The 20,855-nt window shown below is 41.0% G+C and overlaps 1 protein-coding gene across 5 annotated transcripts in view; it reads right to left on the bottom strand.

Annotated features, from left to right (window-relative positions):
• CTNNA2 (catenin alpha 2) overlaps window positions 1-20,855 on the bottom strand; it is a 1,359,097-nt gene that overhangs the window by 842,829 nt on the left and 495,413 nt on the right. For all 5 annotated transcript variants that reach the window (XM_027555570.1, XM_027555573.1, XM_027555568.1 and 2 more), the window contains exon 7: window positions 14,001-14,204. In XM_027555570.1, coding sequence (XP_027411371.1) covers window positions 14,001-14,204 — 204 coding nt within the window. The remainder of the gene's footprint in view (window positions 1-14,000; window positions 14,205-20,855) is intronic.

The raw sequence follows: 20,855 nt of genomic DNA on the forward strand, positions 1-20,855 counted from the left end.
AAGTTGTGCACCAGTCCCAAGGCACGGGAGGGGAAGAATTTGGGGCGGGGGCAGTGAAGATTAATAATAATAAATAACACTTTGAAACCATCGAGAAAACTAAGGAAAAGGAAAATTATGGTATCCACCTCTGGGTATCTATCTCTGAATCTAATGATGTTGATTAAGTTGGGTGATTCCACCATGCTGGCCTAGTCCAAGAGCTAGAGGCATGAGAATCCCCTGGGAAATTTGCTAAAATACAGTCTCAAGCTCCATCCCTAGACATTCTATTGTTTTCAAACTGGTAGAGCCCTGGAATATGTGTTTTTCAAAATCTCCCTATGTGGTTTGATATGTAGATAGACAGAAGGATCGCTAGAGCCGTCAGGGAAAAATGTGGCTTCACTCATCGAAACACTGCCCTAGAAAAGTCATCGAAACAACCCAGAGCAAAAGTCCAATTCAGTGTGTGAACCGAACTGGCAGAGGCAAAGCTCAGAGCTGACGCTATACATCTGTCAGCTGCAGCCCAAACTGCAGAGTTACTAGAAACTGAGGTCAGCGATTAAGTCATTAAGAAAGAAGACTTTGAATAATCTGTGAGACTGCAGATTTTACTTCTGGCTGTTACTGAGAGCTGAGTCTTTCCAAGGATGATAAATTATCTTTTTTACAAATAGGGGAGTAAATGTGTTGGAAGAGGTATGTTTCAGAAAAGTGTACTTTGGGATAAAAAAACAACAGCTATCCTTCAATCAATAGCTCACAGGTGAGAGGCAGGCTCAGCTTTGCCTGTCTGTTGCTAAGGAATTCAAAGATTAGCCACCCAGATTCTCAAGTCTCCTCTGAGATCCTGAATGTCCAGGCTGAATAGTATATAGCTCCCTAACACTACCCAGGAGATATTTTTCACTTGCTGCTTTCTTACAAAAGTATTTATCCTCATTCACAAAAAGAAAGCCCATTTTAAACCATTGACTCTTGACTTAATCCACTAACTTACTACATCAGGGCTTCCCTAATTTGCCTGTTCATAGAAATCACTTGGGGTACCTGCTCGAGGTAGAGATTATCAAGCTTCTCTATAGGAAACTGTGATTCTGTAAGTCTGGGCTGGGCATCTGGAGACAAGATGTCTCATTTTTAACAGCTGAATTATGATGCTTTTTTTTCTGTTGATTTCCCTCTTAGCTACATATACAAACTCCTTGTGCCTGATAGGTGGTGATGAGTTCAGTAATTTCCAAAGTTCCTAGTCCAGCCTGTGGAATTCTACAGAACTGAAAACAACCCAGCTCCACCTAGCTCCTCACATTCATGTCCAACAACTTATGCCCAAACACGTCACCCTGAAGAACACGCTTAAAATCGCAGAATTAAGAGTAAGCTGCTTCAGGAAGCTCTTTGAGAAGCAAGTGACATGCTTTGTATCATTTTTGTCTCTCATGATAGTCAACAGAAACATCTTTAGGCCTTTCTATAAAGAATTGATGGTGGCCTTAAGTATACCTCTGACTATAAGGAAATGTCTGGACACCTTAAAGTGAGTCATGAAGAAGTCAAGGCTAGTTAACCTTAGCTCATTTACTTATAGGTTTATGCACGATGGTATGATGACTGACCTAGAGCCAGACATCCTGGAATGTGAAGTCAAGTGGGCCTTAGAGAGCATCACTACGAACAAAGCTAGTGGAGGTGATGGAATTCCAGTTGAGCTATTCCAAATCCTGAAAGATGATGCTGTGAAAGTGCTGCACTCAATATGCCAGCAAATTTGGAAAACTCAGCAGTGGCCACAGGACTGGAAAAGGTCAATTTTCATTCCAATCCCAAAGAATGTTCAAACTACCATACAATTGCACTCATCTCACACGCTAGTAAAGTAATGCTCAAAATTCCCCAAGCCAGGCTTCAGCAATACTTGAACCGTGAACTTTCTGATGTTTAAGCTGGTTTTAGAAAAGGCAGAGGAACCAGAGATCAAATTGCCAACATCCACTGGATCATGGAAAAAGCAAGAGAGTTCCAGAAAAACATCTATTTCTGCTTTATTGACTATGCCAAAGCCTTTGACTGTGTGGATCACAATCAACTGTGGAAAATTCTGAAAGAGATGGGAATACCAGAACACTTGATCTGCCTCTTGAGAAATCTGTATGCAGGTCAGGAAGCAACAGTTAGAACTGGACATGGAACAACAGACTTGTTCCAAATAGGAAAAGGAGTTTGTCAAGGCTGTATATTGTCACCCTGTTTATTTAACTTATATGCAGAGTACATCATGAGAAACGCTGGACTGGAAGAAACACAAGCTGGAATCAAGACTGCCGGGAGAAATATCAATAACCTCAGATATGCAGATGACACCACCATTATGGCAGAAAGTGAAGAGGAACTCAAAAGCCTCTTGATAAAAGTGAAAGTGGAGAGTGAAAAAGTTGGCTTAAAGCTCAACATTCAGAAAACGAAGATCATGGCATCCGGTCCCACCCCTTCATGAGAAATAGATGGGGAAACAGTGGAAACAGTGTCAGACTTTATTTTTCTGGGCTCCAAAATCACTACAGATGGTGACTGCAGCCATGAAATTAAAAGATGCTTACTCTTTGGAAGGAAAGTTATGACCAACCTAAATAGCATATTCAAAAGCAGAGACATTATTTTGCCAACAAAGGTCCGTCTAGTCAAGGCTATGGTTTTTCCAGTGGTCATGTATGGATGTGAGAGTTGGACTGTGAAGAAGGCTGAGCGCCCAAGAATCAATGCTTTTGAACTGTGGTGTTGGAGAAGACTCTTGAGAGTCCCTTGGACTGCAAGGAGATCCAATCAGTCCATTCTGAAGGAGATCAGCCCTGGGATTTCTTTGGAAGGAATGATGCTAAAGCTGGAAACTCCAGTACTTTGGCCACCTCATGAGAAGAGTTGACTCATTGGAAAAGACTCTGATGCTGGGAGGGATTGGGGGCAGGAGGAGAAGGGGACAACAGAGGATGAGATGGCTGGATGGCATCACTGACTCGATAGACATGAGTCTCAGTGAACTCTGGGAGTTGGTGATGGACAGGGAGGCCTGGCGTGCTGCGATTCATGGGGTCGAAAAGAGTGGGACACGACTGAGCAACTGATCTGATCTGATCTGATCTTATACAGGAGGTAGAGCAGAGGAGAAGGCAATGGCACCCCACTCCAGTACTCTTGCCTGGAAAATCCCATGGATAGAGGAGCCTGGCAGGCTGCAGTCCATGGGGTCGCTAAGAGTCGGGCACAACTGAACAACTTCACTTTCACTTTTCACTTTCATGCATTGGAGAAGGAAATGGCAACCCACTCCAGTGTTCTTGCCTGGAGAATCCCAGGGACAGAGGAGCCTAGTGGGCTGCTGTCTACGGGGTCGCACAGAGTCGGACACGACTGAAGCGATTTAGCAGCAGCAGCAGCAGAGCAGAGGAAACAGGTGAATAATTTTGTTCCGAACAGGGGATTCAAAAGACTCAGAATGTATTCAATCTGTTGCTAATGCTCTGCTGCTTCTCCCTCTCTGCCCCTACCCCTCCTCCTCCTTCTTATTCTCTTTCTTCCTCTGACGAGAATTATGATTGTGACTATGATTATCACAAAAGAAGAGGATACAGGGTTGTCATTTACCCATTCCAAAAATACTTATTCACTATTCTAGGCAAGATTCTCTAGAGCCTAAGGTTTGTGAATAAGACAACATTCTTCTTATGGGAGTTTCAAAATTCCAGTGGAATAGCAGACAGTAACCACACAAAGAGATGCTGTAATTTCAGAGGCTGGCAGGTGCTATAACAGAAATTAATAACTGAGATGACTAATAACAATATTTGTCATTGTTGTTTAGTCACTAAGTCATGTCTGACTCTTTGTGACCCCATGGACATAGCCCGCCAGACTCCACTGTCCATGGGATCTGGAGTGGCTTGTCATTTCCTTCTCCAGGGGATCTTCTCAACCCAGGGATTAAACCCTCATCTCCTGCATTGGCAGGCAGGTTCTTTACCACTCATCCACCAGAGAAGCCCAAGATTAACCTAATCTACCTGAAATTTGAAAGAAGGGCATGTATACAAAGCTGGAGGAAGAACTTTCCAGGGGGTGGTATGTACAAAGTTGACAAAGCAGCAGAGTCTGGTGCGTCTGAAGTACAGGGAGGCATCACACTCTTGAAACACTTAGTTCTTAGAGTGTAACAGTTTCCTAAAGGAATCAAGAGAAACTTTTCAGCATAGGCTCAAGGCAGCATTAAGCTCAAGCATGGAGGCCCAGGGAGCTTATCTTTGAAAGGTTTCCCATGTCTTTTGGAAACAAAGGAAAGGCTTATTATCTAGGCTTTTGGTGGTATACAGCCTGCTGCTCTCCTGACAGTTGTGTGAGGTCTTTCTTGAAATACCCAAAAGGCTCTCCCAAGAAGATCAATTGATGGATTGTGCTGTCTAGGCTGTCTGAACTGGGACAGCCAAATCTGATGACTTGGCAGGCAACTCTGTCAACAATCTTTGCTCGTTGACTGAGTCAGAGACAGCCCCTTCCTGTCTCATGATGTTACTTGGTCTTCCTCATCATATTGACTGACCTTGTAAGATTCAGAACCAACTTTCAAGTGCTCTGATAAGGAGTGAAGCTAGCTAGAATTTTAAGCATGGGACTTAATTTTGCTGTTAACACAGATTTTCGTTTTCACCTCATGTTTCATTTTAGATTTTCTATTCTTTCTGACACCAAGAGGAGCTCCTTATAGAAATCCACTGTAGATAAGGTGACTGACATCTATCCAGGGAGACTGCTGCAACAGACAACCTGCTCCTACTCCAGAAGGGCTTCCCAAGTGGCGCAATGGTAAAGAACCCACCTGCCAATGCAAGAGACGTGGGTTCAACCCCTGGGTTGCGAAGATCCCTTGGAGAAAGAAATGGCAACTCACCTCAGTATTTTTGTCTGGGAAATCCCATGGACAGGTGAGCCTAGCAGGCTATATACTACAGGGTCACAAAGAATCAGACACGAGTTGGCAATAAAACAACTCCAGAATTTATCAGCAGCACCACTCTAGACACGCTCAATGACCATGTCTTTTTCTTCATTATCTGAGGCTGGTGACAAGTAGGAATTTCCTGTCTGAGCCCTTCAAATAACTGTGTTTCTCCACCACACAACCCCTAGTCCTGCCTTCCAAGGCTGTCCCGTCCACTCTCTTGTTCCATGGTCACATTTGCAGTGTTCTCTTTAAATTCTTCAAAGATACTTTATAACAAGTGTCTAATGATTGCAAATCTTCACCCTTGTAGTTCTGATCTTACTGGTTGCTTTTGCCAACTGTCAGTCAGAGCAGCGTGTTTCACTTTGTTTTCATTGACTCTGGAATGCCAATTTCTGTTCCTTGTAACTTTATCTGTGGAAATTCTTTGAGGGCTGTGTTTAAAGTATATTCCTCTAGAGAGAGTTGGTATTTGCTTCTGCAAGGTACCTGACAACTCACCACCTAGAATGACTTAAACTTTTGAGAAAGTAATAGAGATTCTGATCTCAAAACTGAGTGATTTTGAGTTTGTGGTTAGAAATTCTTGGTGGCAGAGGAGGGGTTCTTCTTTCCTTCTTTGAAAAAGCCAAGACAGCATATATTTCTATTGTTTCTCTCTACATGAAAGTTTTATTTTCTTAGCCCCTGCCCTCAAAGTGTCACCACCTGAGAACCCAGGCTTTACACTGAGGTCCCTAATCTGCCTGGCCATCCAGCTGGGTCACAGACTCTGCCTCCTGTTCTTTACAATTTGTGTCATTGAGAACTCAAGTCTAGGCCTGAGGAATCTGCAAACCTATCTCTAGACTATTGTATTCCTGTCAATTCTTACCTCTCAGTAACTCCTTTATATTCTTGTGAGTTTATCCATGCATTGAAAAGACTTTTAAGAAATTATACCACCAGGCACACAGGTGTAAAAGGAAGAAAGGGAAGGGGCTGGAGGAGAGAGAACGAGCCCGATTGCTCAGAACTGCTCTTCCTCCACAGTGAAGTCACCAGTAAGCTCCGGGAGTTGATATGACCTCCGTTGCTCAGACTTAACTCATTATAGAACTAAGACTGGAGGCCTCATTTTGATGGCAAGGCTACCTGTTTAAACTCTGCTAAACTACCCACAGTAGAGAACAAAGGAATGTTTCCTGTAAGAAGTACTATTCCTGGCCAGGGAGATTGTATGTGATACTGCACAGAGAATTGACCTTAATGATTCAAGTGAAACAGAGCTAGTTAGACCCATCTGTCCTAGGATCCTGTAAGCCATTTAATTGTATGTATGAGCTAATGACACATAATAGCAAATACGTATGCCATACTGTACATTTCGAAGGGTTTAAGTTCCCCACCATGACAACTGCCTCATACCATGAGTCCTTTAAAACCAAGGAGATCCACCATGCTCCCACAGTGGATGTTACATGCAACTGTGCCCCACAGCCACAGTGAGACAGTGCCCACGTCACCCTAGTGTCAGTCAGCAACCTGCCAGTCTGGCTCTCCTCCTGAGGCCTCTTGGAACATTGTTATGCTCTATGGGATGCCTGAATCCAGCACAATATCTCTTACACTCTCACCTGCATCATTTCCTTCTAAGGAACATGTTACCACCAAGGTTGGACATGCTCCCACCACCTGTGCCTGAGTGAGTGCCGGCCAGCATGACCCCCATAATATTTCCTTGGCTTTCTGAGATCCCATTCCAGCAAAGGAATACAATAAAATATATGAAGAAGGACTCAAAAAAAGAATAAAAAATTTCAAGACACTGTACTAGTCCCAGTGTACCCCTGGAGTCACACTGAAAACTGCTCAGAAACAGGCAAATAGGATTGCAAATGCCATAAGTCAAAGACAGAAGCCTCATAAGCTATCCAGATGACTCCCCATCCCAAGCATATTTCATTGGAAGAGTAGGTTCAAAGGATAGTTTTAGACCTGAGAGAAAGGGCTGGTAAACTAGATTTACTCTTTCAATGTCTGAGCAAGAACCTTCAACTGAAAAGGAATTTTAAAGCTGTCTCTTCATGGAAGCAGATTTTACATGAAAAGCATAATAGCATAGATGAATTTCAGCCTCAAAATTAATAAAGATGTGGGCACTGAACATATTTGAAGGCAGAAAGAAGAAAAGAAAGTGAATGTGACAGTCGCTCAGTCACGTCCGACTCTTTCTGGCCTGAATTCTCCAGGCCAGAATACTGGAGTGGGTAGCCGGTCCCTTCTCCAGGGGATCCTCCCAACCCCGGGATCAAACCCAGGTCTTCCACATTGCAGGTGTATTCTTTACCAGCTGAGCCACAAGAGAAGCCCAGGAAGAAGAAAGGAGGGGAAAAGAAAAGTTTCAAATAAGGGAAAGGCAAGGAAAACCTTCTCACTGAAGACACCAAATTTGGGATATCAGGACTCTTTCCCTCGAATGAAGATATCAGTCTTATTAAGATAATTCTTAATTTCCCCTTAAAATGGAGGGCCATTATGGGGCAAATGGGCAACTTTAGGTCATATATGACCCACAAACATTTTTTAAACATTACTTTCTACTTTATTTTTAAGCCAAACCTTTTAGTAGAAAAATTCAGAATCAGCCAAATTGACTTTCATGAATTTCATCCTCTCTCTTACATGATTACGTAAGGAAGAGAAATGAGAAGGCCTAGATAATACTGGAAACAAATTTTATGTTTAATCAGCAATTACTCTTCTTATGTAATAACAACTATTCCATCTTTCTCCTAGATTCCTATTCAGGAGAAATCCAACATTATAACAATTTCTATGACAAAATTATCTTTCTATGATGTTTCTTTCAGAAGCTTTTAGTGCCTTCTCTGGATCTGGGTCAAATCTAACTACTGAACTTGCCCAATAGCTGTCCTACACATTGCCAACTTACAGAAATTCTGATAAATGAAAATCAAATCTATAGAGAAAATCAAGCACAGAAAAACACTCCTAGACACTTTTAAACCTCAGAGGCATTTAACTTTTCTTTAGCTATAAAATGGTAATTGCACAAAATTTTCAGGGAACCCCTTAAGCACAAGAACCGAGAAGCCATGCTCTCCACGTCTTCTTACTCTGTTCCTCAGTCACGCTTGGGATCTCAGTCACTCGTCTCTCCTGGCAGCCCCAGAAGCCTTGCCTACTTATCTTTTCCATAATTCTTCTGTAAAACCACTCTCAAAATGAATTGCTTCTAAATGAAATATTGCATATTTATATGATAAAATACTATGCAGTCAGTCAACATAAGGTTTGAGAATGTTTATTGTTATGGTAATGTAGTCATAATATATTAGGTAAAGAAAATAGATTACAAATCACCATTTACAAAGAGTCCACTTTTAAAACTCCAGGCAAAACATATGTATGTCTCTGTATGTATAAATATATCACTCATATAAGTTTAAAAACATTGGAAAGACACGTACAAAATTATCAATGATGATTATCTTTAGAGGGTGAGCTTGTGAATACATTTTTGTCTTCCATCTTTTTTTGTTTTTTAATGAACATATATTTCTTTTTCACTATTAAAAAGCAGTGTAAAGCCCACTCTTTTCAGAGCTCCCCAGGCCCTGGATATCACTCTACATGTTCCTCATGTTCTTCTGTATGCTGAAGCCTTGGTGGGGTATGGTTGGAAGCTGGTTGGAAATGACAATTTTGAGGTCTCATGTCAGACCTCAACCCTTCACAAATAGGTTCCATCTGGAACTCCCTTTACATTAAATGACATTCTATAGCAAAAGCTATGACAATCTACTATAAGGCACTTACAGTAAGTATATATGGCCACATGCACTTTTCATATGTGTATTACATTTGTGGTTTACACACTGTCCCCAGGGATTCACTTAGGTGATTCAAGAAGTTTGAAAAAAGTTAACTCAAATATTTTGTAAAAATATAGAACTTTAATTATTCATAAAAATAAAATAAAAAATTACCTGCCACACTTTAATACTGATGATACCACAAAGTCATTCCTTTATGCCACCTGAGTCTCTGCTATCATTATGCAAAAAAACTTTAATTGTGCAATTGTTTAAGAAATTGTAGCTGTGGATTAATTTTCAATGAATAATCTAGAGCAACACACAGTGTTTTTGTCTGTGTAATTGAAGCAAGCAGTTCAGCATCACAAGGCACGAGGTCCAGACATATCTACTTACCACCTTTCCTCACCAAAGCTGAAGAGTATACAGGGAAGTATTGGATTACCACATCTCCATATAGTTCTGCATTCATGTTTTAGCAATTAAAATAAGCATTATATATTTTACATTTATAAGAATGTGAATCATATTTGGATAGTTTGGTGATACAACTTGGAAATGAAATGTTTCCATTGAACTCCTTTTTCAAATTGAATCAGTCCTAGCAGACTGTCCAGACATTAAAAAGTGAGCTGTTTACAAAGTTTGCTATATCTGAGGAAATCAGAATTTTCTGTGTAACTAAAACAAGACAAGATATCAAAACTGAAGAGATCATATTAGGGTGGCTATACAAGTGCAGCGGTCATTCACACTGCCTGAGGTCCATTCTAAGGCCATAAATAGTAACAATCTGAGCACTTCGCTACCTCTTGGCACAAGCCACCATCCTGAATGACTCAAGTGCTCCTCATCTGTCCTCCTGCTTTGTTACCCTTTGAACTCCTATGGCCTGTCCTCAACATCTAATTCAAGGCATTTTCTGCCCAATACGCTCCAAAGGCCTCCCATTTCATTCAAATAAAAGCCAAATTCTGAATAATGGTTTGCAAGGTGCTTCAGAGTCTGACACCTTGTCCCCTGGAAGACTCCATCTCCTGCTACCCCTCACTGACTTAGAACAGCCACATGAGCCTCCCCAGGAAGGTTCCTCAAGAGCCTGGCATGAAGGGGCATCCCCCAGGACCGCTGCTACCAGTGTCCCCATTCCCACATTGAACCACTGGTGACCCATGCCTCTACGGGAGACCCTCCAACACTAACAGGACCAGAAGCAACTTTTTGTGGGTGTAGCTGGACACTGTCATGCTTTCCACCCAGGCAAATCTATAACTGAAGATAGATTCAAGTGCCCCTGGGGCCCAGTCCAGTGAAAGTGACCAGATCACGCCTGTCCATCAAAGGCACAAGCTCTCTTCATCTCCACCCCATTGGTGCCAAGTGAGAACGTGGGTCCTAAGTTTTTGGACCATTTCATTGTATAAGGGAAACAGAAAGTTCTGACTTTTAATGGAATCTCCCACAATTAAAATTTTGGCAATTCAAAAATTTAAAAAAACAAGAGCCAAAAAAAAGAGTTTGGCACCTTTCCACATAAGTTCAAAGAGGATTAGACTTTGCTGCTCCTACCAACTCAAGTGCAGTCTGCTCCCTCATCTCTAGAATATCTTTAACCATGTGTCATCTTAGTGAACTTTTTCCAGGTCATCCTTACAACTACACTCCATGCTGCTGTTTCCTAGGTTTTATTTCCATGTTTCACTAATCACCACCTGAGATAACTCTTGCTCAAATGACTGACTGGTTGATGGTCTGTCTCCCCCACCTTGAGTGTAAACTCAATAAAAGCTGAGAATTGTGTCTATGTTTTTCCCTTCTATAACCCCAGAATCCTAGAACAGTGTCTGGTACAAAGTACCAGGCACACAGCACATATTCATTAAATAAATAGAGTACTCTAAATTCAAATCCATCACCAAATTCTTATCAATAAAATACCCTCTTTAATTGTTTCCTATCATGGGGCCACTTCTTAAGATTTTTTTATGAAAGGGAGTTTTACTGCCACCAAAAAAAGCTGCATAAAATTATAAGTTTCAGATGCAAAATTATATATTCATTATAATTTGAATCTATTTATAGTACTTAGCATAACACTGCAACAACCACCCTGATGGCAATAATCCAAAGGTCACACATCCTTTTGAACAAGAGTCCCTCTCTACCCATTAGTCTCCACATATGTACAATAATGTTGTTCTATTTAAAGGGACACTATTTTTAAGACTCTTTTTGGGATTACATCATAAACTTAATTAAAAAATAATTAAGGCCACCAAGGGCTTTCTTAAAACCATTCCAACAGACTCCAGTGTTCTTGCCTGGAGAATCCCAGGGACGAGGGAGCCTGGTGGGCTTCCGTCTATGGGGTCACACAGTCGGACACAACTGAAGCGACTTAGCAGCAGCAGACTTTTCTAACATTGTCACACTCTGTAATCATAAACTTTACCACATGCATCTGTACTTTCAGTCCTTTTTTTTCTTTTTCAAAACACTGTTTCTTTTACATGCATGATTTTGTTATATCTTCAAATCACACACATTCATTACCTTGAATATACCTTTAGGAAACATTTAACAAACAACCGATACCCTTTTGCACTCAGTATATCCACATATATGAGTGGATATACAGCCATATACATATACACTCATATACATATACAGCCACACATATGGCTCATGCCCCATGCAGATGACTTTCTCCTAATCATTTAGTGTACATCTTCAGTGTTCATCTCCCTCCATTTCATACCACTTGGCATGTATGTGTACGATTTTAGAACACCTTCACCTTGATGAGTTAAATTTTCATCAAGAACTGATCAGGAGATTTTTAAAACCCAGAAGTGTCAGTTCTGTCTATAGCCATACCACCCTGAATATGTTGAATTTCATCAGAAGTATCAGTTATGCCAGTTTTAAAATCTCTTCTTCTCAACATAATTATTTCTTCATCCTAATGATATTGCCTAGCATGTTAAGATGAAAATCTGCAGTCATAATATGATCATACCTTCATTTCCAGAGCTAACAAAATTGCAAAAGAAATATAACAGCATAGTCACAACTGACTAATTTTTTGGTTGCCATTAACTACAGTAGACTTTTTAGCCAAGGCATATAGATATATAGTGGTTTTATATTAATATATGCTATATAAAAAGAAATATAAATTGAAACTGTGGCAGTAGAAATGAGTGCACTAGACATGGATTATGATGCTGGTTTAGATGCATCCAATTTTACCTTGAAATCACCAAAGAAGTGTGAAGGCAAAGTAAATTTTATGCACTTTATATAAAAGTCAATAGTAGGTGTTTTATTTCAGGCTTTGATCCTGGTGATTCAAAGTGAATAGAATTTGCACACTTTAAAATTTAAGCACTATACCCACCTATGTATTATCTATAACTGTATCAAAGTAGAAATCAAATTTTCAATAAAAATACAAAACATTCCTTCATCACAAGGTTGTGAACAGAAAAACAAGCACCTGGAGTCAATAAAACACAAAAAAATCCATCAACTCTGCTGAACTAAGTGAGTTTATACTAAAAAAAAAAACTTGTACTTGACAGGATTCTAGACAACAAACTGAAAATTACATGTCACATCTCGATCAATTCTTATTCAATCACATTCTGTGATTAAAAGAGCACAGAAACATACTTCTTGTTCTGATATATTTATATTGAGATCTTAACCATCACTCCTGATCTCTGCAGTTTCTAATTCTGTCTCTGGCAGTAATTCTCCATTGCTAGAAATACCAGCATGCCTTCATATAAAATCAAATTCCACATATAAATCATTAGCCTGTTGCCATTCTGTTAAAAACAAACAAACAGAATCCCAGATTTTATAAGCCCTCTTTTTTTGTTATTCAAGATTCTCACAGGATGGGAGCCACTGATCAGCATTTCTAGCTGTACTCTGCATAGCACCTGTAGCCCCAAATCCCAAAAGTGTTGGCCATCCTGATCCAAGAGAGGAGTCCTCATAAGCAGCTGGGTACCACGTGAGTCATCCACATCTTATTCTTTGTGTGCTGAAAATGGGCAAGTCTTCAATATCAAAGAATCTGAAGGTGTATGGAAAGGAAACAGATTTGGGTTTTCATAGGGCATTTGGCACTTTTTGTTTTTCAGATCAAAGTTCTCCAGAGGGTCTGGCAGCAGTAGCTCTGTGCCTGTCATCACTGACTCCTGGCTTGACCCAGGGGCCTACACGTTGGTTAGGGATGGGAGTGGTAAGGAGGGAAGGACACGGGTTGGCTGCTCTGTCTCAGTCTTGCCTGGGGTTGTTTCAACAGGGCCCAGAGTGAGTTTCAAAAGATGGGAGCAGATTTTCAGATTCCCCATTCTCTACCTGACAACTACACAGGCCATTCCTTCAATATGTAATGGCAAGGCCTCGCTACATTTTCCCACTTTATGCTGAATTCTTCCCAACTCAGGAGTCCAGAACATGAGGAATGCAGATCATTCACAGTTACAAGACCTGGGCATCAACAACATCATCTCTGCTGAATACATAATTCAGTGCTTTTCAAAACAAAGAATATGATTTCATCTCCTTCGTCTATTTACCAGTCTACAGGAACTACCTCATTTTACACCTGTAGGAGAGAACAGCTGCTGTCGCTGCTGCCATATGAATAGGTTTTACTAATATCCACTTGAAAACTTGAAGACTCATTCTCATAACAATTTCTAAATGCACAGTGAATCAATAAAGTTCCCCCAGATTCTATTACAGTTAGAATTTTCCACCTTAACCAACTCAGTCCAAACATTGAGAATCTGTATTTTCTAATGCCTCTTAGGGGTGAAGATTAGCCATCCACTACTGCCCGTGATTTTGACATTACTCTGAGCAAAGGACTTCAGAATATCCTGTTATTTCCAACCACCATCTACTTTTACCAACAGAAAACTTTCCTCAATCAAAGGCAAACCACTAAAACGACCCAGAAATCACTCAAGTAAATAGCCAAAGTATTCCTCTGAAACCTGTTCCACCAATCTCGTTCCTTCTGCCAACGCATTCTGAGAAATCAAGACAGAGCTCTCCCAAGGCGGCTCTTGGATTTCACCTGACCGACTCTCTCAGGGCATCTCCTGTCCTGGAGCCACCTGATCGCGCACCAGAATCTTCCACAGCGGTCGGCGCGGGCCCGAGAGCCTGGGACTTACGTTGTTCATGTACTCGCTAAGCAGGTCCTGGAGCGCTTGGCGCACCGCGTTGCACTCGGCCACGATCCGCTCGCGCCGGTCATCGCGGGTGCACGAAGAGTCAGCCATGAGCGCTGCGCCGCTAATGATGCTCTCCAGGCGCTCCTCCAGGGACGGGCGGAACCGGGCCTCGCTGAATGTCATGGGGTCCAGGATGATCTTGTTCTGAAAGGAGCACAGTGTGAAAGAAATCAGCAGAGAAGAGGCGGCTACCTTTGTACCCTGATCTCAAAAAGAGAAATTTCTGAGACAAGGACTAGACTCTCCCTGGAGAATAAACCAACTACTTAAATAAAGGCTAAAGTGGCCTTGACACAGTCTCCACTTTCTGTAAGATACTTTGTCCTGAATCTAATCTTCAGGGAGAAAATGTCACGTTTTGTTTTAGAATGTGTTCTTGGGAAAGGCTGTATCAATGGAAGGGTTTTCCAAAGAGACTGTGACACCTTTTTTTTTTTTTTTTTTTTTTTAATTTGTAGGCATCTAGGAAAACACATTTCAGTGTAGCACTTTGGGAGACTATGAGAAGATTTTAAAGCCCTAGACTAGAACACACTATGTAGTGGACAACTTAAGGATGCATTAGTGGTGACTTGTGTACCAACTGTGTCCCCTCATTAGAAGCAAAGGGTCTCATGGCAGGATGCTGCTTGAAACCTGAGTAAATAGCATCCAACAGGCACATACATTACAAGTTACAATACCTCCCACTAGGAACTAATGCTTAGCTACCTAATGCGAAGGACTGACTCATTGGAAAAGACCCTGATGTTGGGAAAGATTGAAGGCAGGAGAAGGGGGCCTCAGAGGATGAGATGGTTGGATGGCATCACTGACTCAATGGACATGAGTTTGAGCAAGCTTCCGGAGTCAGTGATGGACAGGGAAGCCTGGAGTGCTACAGTCCACGGGGTCACAAAGAGTTGGACATGACTGAACAACTGAACTAAATTGAGGAACCAATGTGTTGTATAAAAACTAGATTTCTAGAAAAGGATTCATAATGTGTGTGCATGTATCTGTGTGTGATTGAGATGCACAGAAATATGCATCCAGAATTCAACAGATATATCAGCCTGTGTGAAGATCTGAGAATCATCAGGTCTATGTGAATGCAAGGTAGTGAATGGTATACTAGCAAAGTGAACAGAATAAGAGCAGACCTAAGAAGGCCCAATTAATCTCAACTTACAAAGGTTTACAGAAAGACAAGAATTAAAAAGAAGACTGAAACTATAGTCAGATAGAAAGAGCAGAATCTGAAGAACAATAATTCTAGCAAGTCAAGGGAGCAGAAACACTGATGAAGTGTGTGGTGACCAACTGCAGGAAACAAAAGAGACAATACTGACTTTGTCCAATGGTTGGTTTCTACTGGGAACCCCTTTTCTGCTCTGAACAAGGAAGACATTCCAGCAACATTAATCCAAGTGAAATGAGCAGCTGCAGGAAATGGTTTCCTCATCTTCACTGGTGGTACACACTCAGACATCCAAGGACCACCATGGTGGTGATGGAGTAAATGATCTTCCAACTCTAGGATCCTTTGGCAGGACTGCCTTGCCATCCTTTGATGTCATATATACATATATCTAAGAAAACACAATTTATCATATCTACAAATATAATCGGAGAAGGCAATGGCACCCCACTCCAGTACTCTTGCCTGGAAAATCCCATGGATGGAGGAGCCTGGTGGGCTGCAGTCCATGGGGTTGCGAAGAGTCGGACATTACTGAGCGACTTCACTTTCACTTTTCACTTTCCTGCATTGGAGAAGGAAATGGCAACCCACTCCAGTGTTCTTGCCTGGAAAATCCCAGGGATGGGGGAGCCTGGTGGCTGCCGTCTATGGGGTCACACAGAGTCGGACACGACTGAGGTGACTTAGCAGTAGCAGCAGCAACAAATATAATAAAGAAAGCAAATGAGAGTAGGTAGTTATAGCATTGCCCACCTGCCACCTGCTGATACACAGTATGTGCCTACTAGATTGCTTAGTGCTAAAAAGAGGGTGAAGATCATAAAAAAATAAAAATAAAAAACCTTGGGTAGAATTTTTTCCTAATAGGGATATAAAATAGCTACTTAGTTATTACAAAATAGATTCAGGTATGCACTCTGGGAAAGCCTGTCCTAACTCTCCAAAGCATCCTAAGGTATTTGAGGAGGGGGGCACTTCCCTGGTGGCTCAGCCAGTAAAGAATCTGCCTGCGATGCAGGACACCTGGCTTCAATTCCTGGATCGGGAAGATCCCCTGGAGTAGGGAATGGAAACCCACGCCAGTATTCTTGCCTGGAAAATTCCATGGATAGAGAAGTCTGGCAGGCTACAGTCCATGGGGTCCCAAAGAGTTGGCTATGACTGAGCAACTAAGCATGTATGCATGCACATGCTCAAATGATCCATGGCTCTGATTCTCTGATTCCTGTTAAAATGCAGAACTCCATGACAGGGAGATCCTTTGAGCACAAAAGTATGACATCCTGAGGAATGAATGAAGCAAGTGGTGACTTACAAGGAAGCACTCACTAAACACAGACCAGGTCTGAGGTCCACTGGAATCGTGGATTTCCTAGAAATTTACTCATTGGTCAAAGTTCTCTCTTCAGTTTAGAGAATGAACAGGAGATATGCTATTCTGTGATAGGTTTTGGCATAAAGACTACCTTCACATTTGCATTTTCTTAGGTCTTAGAAAAAGGACAATCTTTACTTAACTCAGAATAGTGTTACTCAAATCCTGTCCCTTGTGCCCAAGTAGCCTCTCAAACAGTGTCAAAAAATCACATGGAAGCCTCAGTACAGTGGATGGCTTTGCAGCTAGAGGTGTCCTGCCCCATTTGCCATCTGTTCTAGAACTGTGTCTGCAAGGACTCTTCCCAATGGGATCCATATGTGTTCTCTCTCCCTTTCTACTGCTTTTCAGATGATGCATTTATATATATATTTTTACCATGTAACATGCATTAAGTACTGATACTCTAATTAAAGAAATAACTAATCAAAATATAATTAGGCTATTATCCTTTATAAGAATTACTGATTTTTGAAGTACTCTTTTATAGAAATTCCTATTAACATAATACAGTGAAAAGTATTTGTTCTGCTTTGAGGTTTCAGGAGACTCTTCAGAGTTACATATTGGCCTGAGGATAGATTTTTACTAAATTTTTGGACTAAAAAATATAAAGAAATGCCAACTTGATAGAAATATACTGAGGTAAATTTGAACTCAATAAAGGCAACTGTAAAAGTTTCTCTGCAGAACAAGGAAAATGTTCTATTACCATTATACTATTACTTCTTAAAGTATTTTCCATGGAATCTGAGCCTAGAGATGTAATGTTTTGATGAAAAATTAAGTTTTCCTGGCCAGATATTTTTTGGAAATACTGCATGGCCCAGGATACATTAACACATGAAATGCTTTGGGGAATTCTGCATTAAAGAAGTCAGTTTACAGCAGCATTCCTCAAACCTATTTGAGCCTAGAAGGGGTGCCCTTTTAAAATACATGTATTATCTATGAGAACCTAAGGAACACACTTTGGGGATCGTAGCAAGAGAAAATTTACAGCGGCAGCGGAATGAGCTCCAAACCTCCATGGCCCAGGGCTGTCATGAAAGTAAATGCACTGAAACATTGAGCTTGAAAAACTCTGCATAAAAGTTACACTATTCATCATATTTCTAATGGAATTATTCATTACTTATAGATCACAGGGGAAAGGCTTTAAAAAAAATCTCCCTGGAGAAGAAACAATAAATTTACAGTATTTCTGTCTATATCCAAGGTGGAGATGGGGAGCACCATGATGGATATGAAAAGCTAGAGGGGAGAAGCCTCTGAGGGGAAAGAAAAGGCCTAAAGGGCAGTACACATGTGTGTGTGCCTCTGTGTGCATGCGTGTTGGGGGGAGGGGTTGGCTGTGTGTGTCTTATGTATGAGGGGTGGGTTCGGGTTGTGGGTAATGGGTATGGGGATAAACTGGGGGCAGAAGGTATGGGTTGTTGGGGTGTGTGTGTGTGTGTGCGCATGTGTTTATTTTCAGAAAACTGGAGAGCTCTCAAACAGGCTTTAGGAAATCAGAAAAGAATATGAAAAAAAGAAGAACCAGATGAAGTCAGTGGCTTAAGGACTAAAGGATAAGACCATCTACTGTTGCTAAAGTGATAGGAAAAAACAAACTCCTAGAGCTGGATCCTGAGCAAGAAATTCAGAGAATGAAAGTCTAAGATGAATGTAGGAGTGCTGCTTCTGAATTATTTGGGAATGACTTTAAAAAGAAACACTTAGGCAAGTTCTCTTTGCTAGCACACTTGGGGGTCATTTCACATCAGTATATACATCTTATTTTCTAGCATCAGCTCAGCAGGTCTTCGGCTCTCTATGCGGCTGCCCTCTACTGGCCAGATGGCGCTCAGCAGCAGCAGCACCCAGGATCAAACCCAGCTCCCTGGTCACTGAGGGAACATTTCACGGGTAACATGCAAGCATCAAACAGAGAAAAAGGAAGGCCAAGGATTCCTGGCTCTCCCTTTATGACAAACATGTGCTTCCACAAGAGGATTTTATGCTGTTTCCAAGTGTACAGGCTTATTTCTTTTAGTCCACTGAGATTTTACATTTTAAATATCTAAGTCCCTTGTTTGCATTCTTAAAGCTCATTTAATCTTTTTATCCTTTTGATATTTTAGCTCATCTTATATTGTCATTTTAGTTCATTTTAAAATTGTGGGACTGCATGTTTTTTATCTTTTTCTTCTTTTTTTAAAATAAGGCTTAATTTCTTTTTATCTTGTCTATTTTCAGACCCTTTATAATAACTGAACTGCATATCTTGCATAATATTTTGTGCGTTGTGATTTTTACTTATTTTTATTAACATCTTTACTTTAAAAATCACTGTTTTCATTCTGACAGTTTATAGAGTGGTAACTGGAAAACATGACCACAAAGACAGAAGCCACAATAATTCACTCCCAAGAAAAGGGGGCTAGAATCCTCTTCTACCATCAAGTTGGTGCTGTAATAGTCTCTCTCATCCTACATAACTGATTTCCCATTTTTTTCCCAGTGTTGAACTGTATAAAAGTTTTAACTTGAAATAATTCAGGGAACCATATATTTTGAAACTACTTCCCAGAATAATACATTCACCTGTACTCAACCCACATACAACTGTTACAAGAGCACTGTTTTTAAATCACCCCTATCATCCATTCTCTTTACAAGGACTCACATGATCTAAAATTTCAGGAATATACCCAGATGCTGAGTTATACTTGCTGCAAGCTCTGACACCACAGGGTGCAGCAGAGAGACCAAAGCAAGAAGCTGAATGCATTTCAAATGGTTTGATAGGTCCACAATTCTGTGCCCCTGATATTACCACCTCCATCTTATTAAAGAGGAAGATGGTGACAGATATGTTTCTCCCTGGACATCCAGCTAGGAGACAAAGACACCTGGCTTTGAGCACAGGGCTTTAGACTTTAAGTTTAGTGTTCCTTCCACTGTTTCAGACTGCCCATATTAAGTTAAATTGAGTCTAACAAATCATAATTATAAAAGTATATTTCTTATTTAAAAATAAATAAGTTCTCTGAAACCAAATATAATGGTATAAGTATCATCCATCATACTATCTTCTTTTATGGAATTTGGGTTAACTTGCCCTTCCCATGGGTAGTTGAAAGTATAGCTATTAATTCAAGAAACAGGTGCCAGTTACTTCGGCCCAGATCAAAGAATCCTTTATTTCAAGAGGTTCACTGTCTAGTCAAATATTAAAAAACAAAAACATGTTGAACCAACTGTAATTTGAAAAATATACCCATGTTAAGGAATGACTGAGTGATGGGAATCTGCACAGTTCAGAGGTTGAAGGTAGACACAGAGATCTTCCTGGAGATTATTCCTTAATGGAGACATAAAGAGTGACAAGCAGTTGACCAAGCAAAATTAGAGGCAATGGAGACAGAATAGGAAGTGGGAACAAATGCACAATATACAAAGTGTATCACAGTATACCAAGTGTATCAGAAGCAATTTACTGAAGCTGAAGTGTTAAGTCTGAAATCACAGGTGTGGTGTGCCATGAAGGGGCCCTAAGCAACTCTCATTTAAGAGAAACTTTTGCGTAAACATAGTTAACTGACCATATCCACCTGCTGCAACTATAGATCCACCAGTTTCACAAGGAGTCACATTTGACCCCAGCAGCCCCCGTCAATCACAGAGCCATTTCCTGTCCAGTGGGGACTTCTTGGGCAGGCAACCTCTGCTCTCGCTCTAGCCTCCTTACTGGCCCGGGTGAGACCCGCTCAAAACTGTGCCAAGGCTCTTCCTACACTGTCCTCTCTTTCCTGCTAATTTCACAGGCAGTTGACCTGCATAGCAGTTAAAAAGCTCTCTTGGCCTATTTCTGCTGGTTCTCTCCCACCTAATCCTCCACAGACAATTCCTTTATTACACATCTAATCCCATCTGTTTTGGGATTTGTCTGTCTCCAAGGACCCGAAAGGACAAAAAAGGAGACAAAGTTGGTGAAGTGAGCAACAGCCAGATCTGAGGAGCCTTCTCTGCTCTATTAGGATGCTTTCACTCTGTAAATGCCCCTTCAGACACTGGAGAGTCATCAAGAGTTTGAAACATAAGAGTGACATAATCCTGTTTGGCTTTAGAAAGTTTTCCCCAGCAGTCAGGGAAGGTAGCTTTGGCAGAAGGAGAAGGCAGGGAGCAATTATCAAGCCTTCAGAACCCAGAAGAAAGATGGGCTGAGTACAAGATTGTGTTTGTATAAAAAAGA

This window comes from Bos indicus x Bos taurus, chromosome 11 (assembly GCF_003369695.1).
Source record: "Bos indicus x Bos taurus breed Angus x Brahman F1 hybrid chromosome 11, Bos_hybrid_MaternalHap_v2.0, whole genome shotgun sequence".
NCBI classification, from domain to species: domain Eukaryota; kingdom Metazoa; phylum Chordata; class Mammalia; order Artiodactyla; family Bovidae; genus Bos; species Bos indicus x Bos taurus.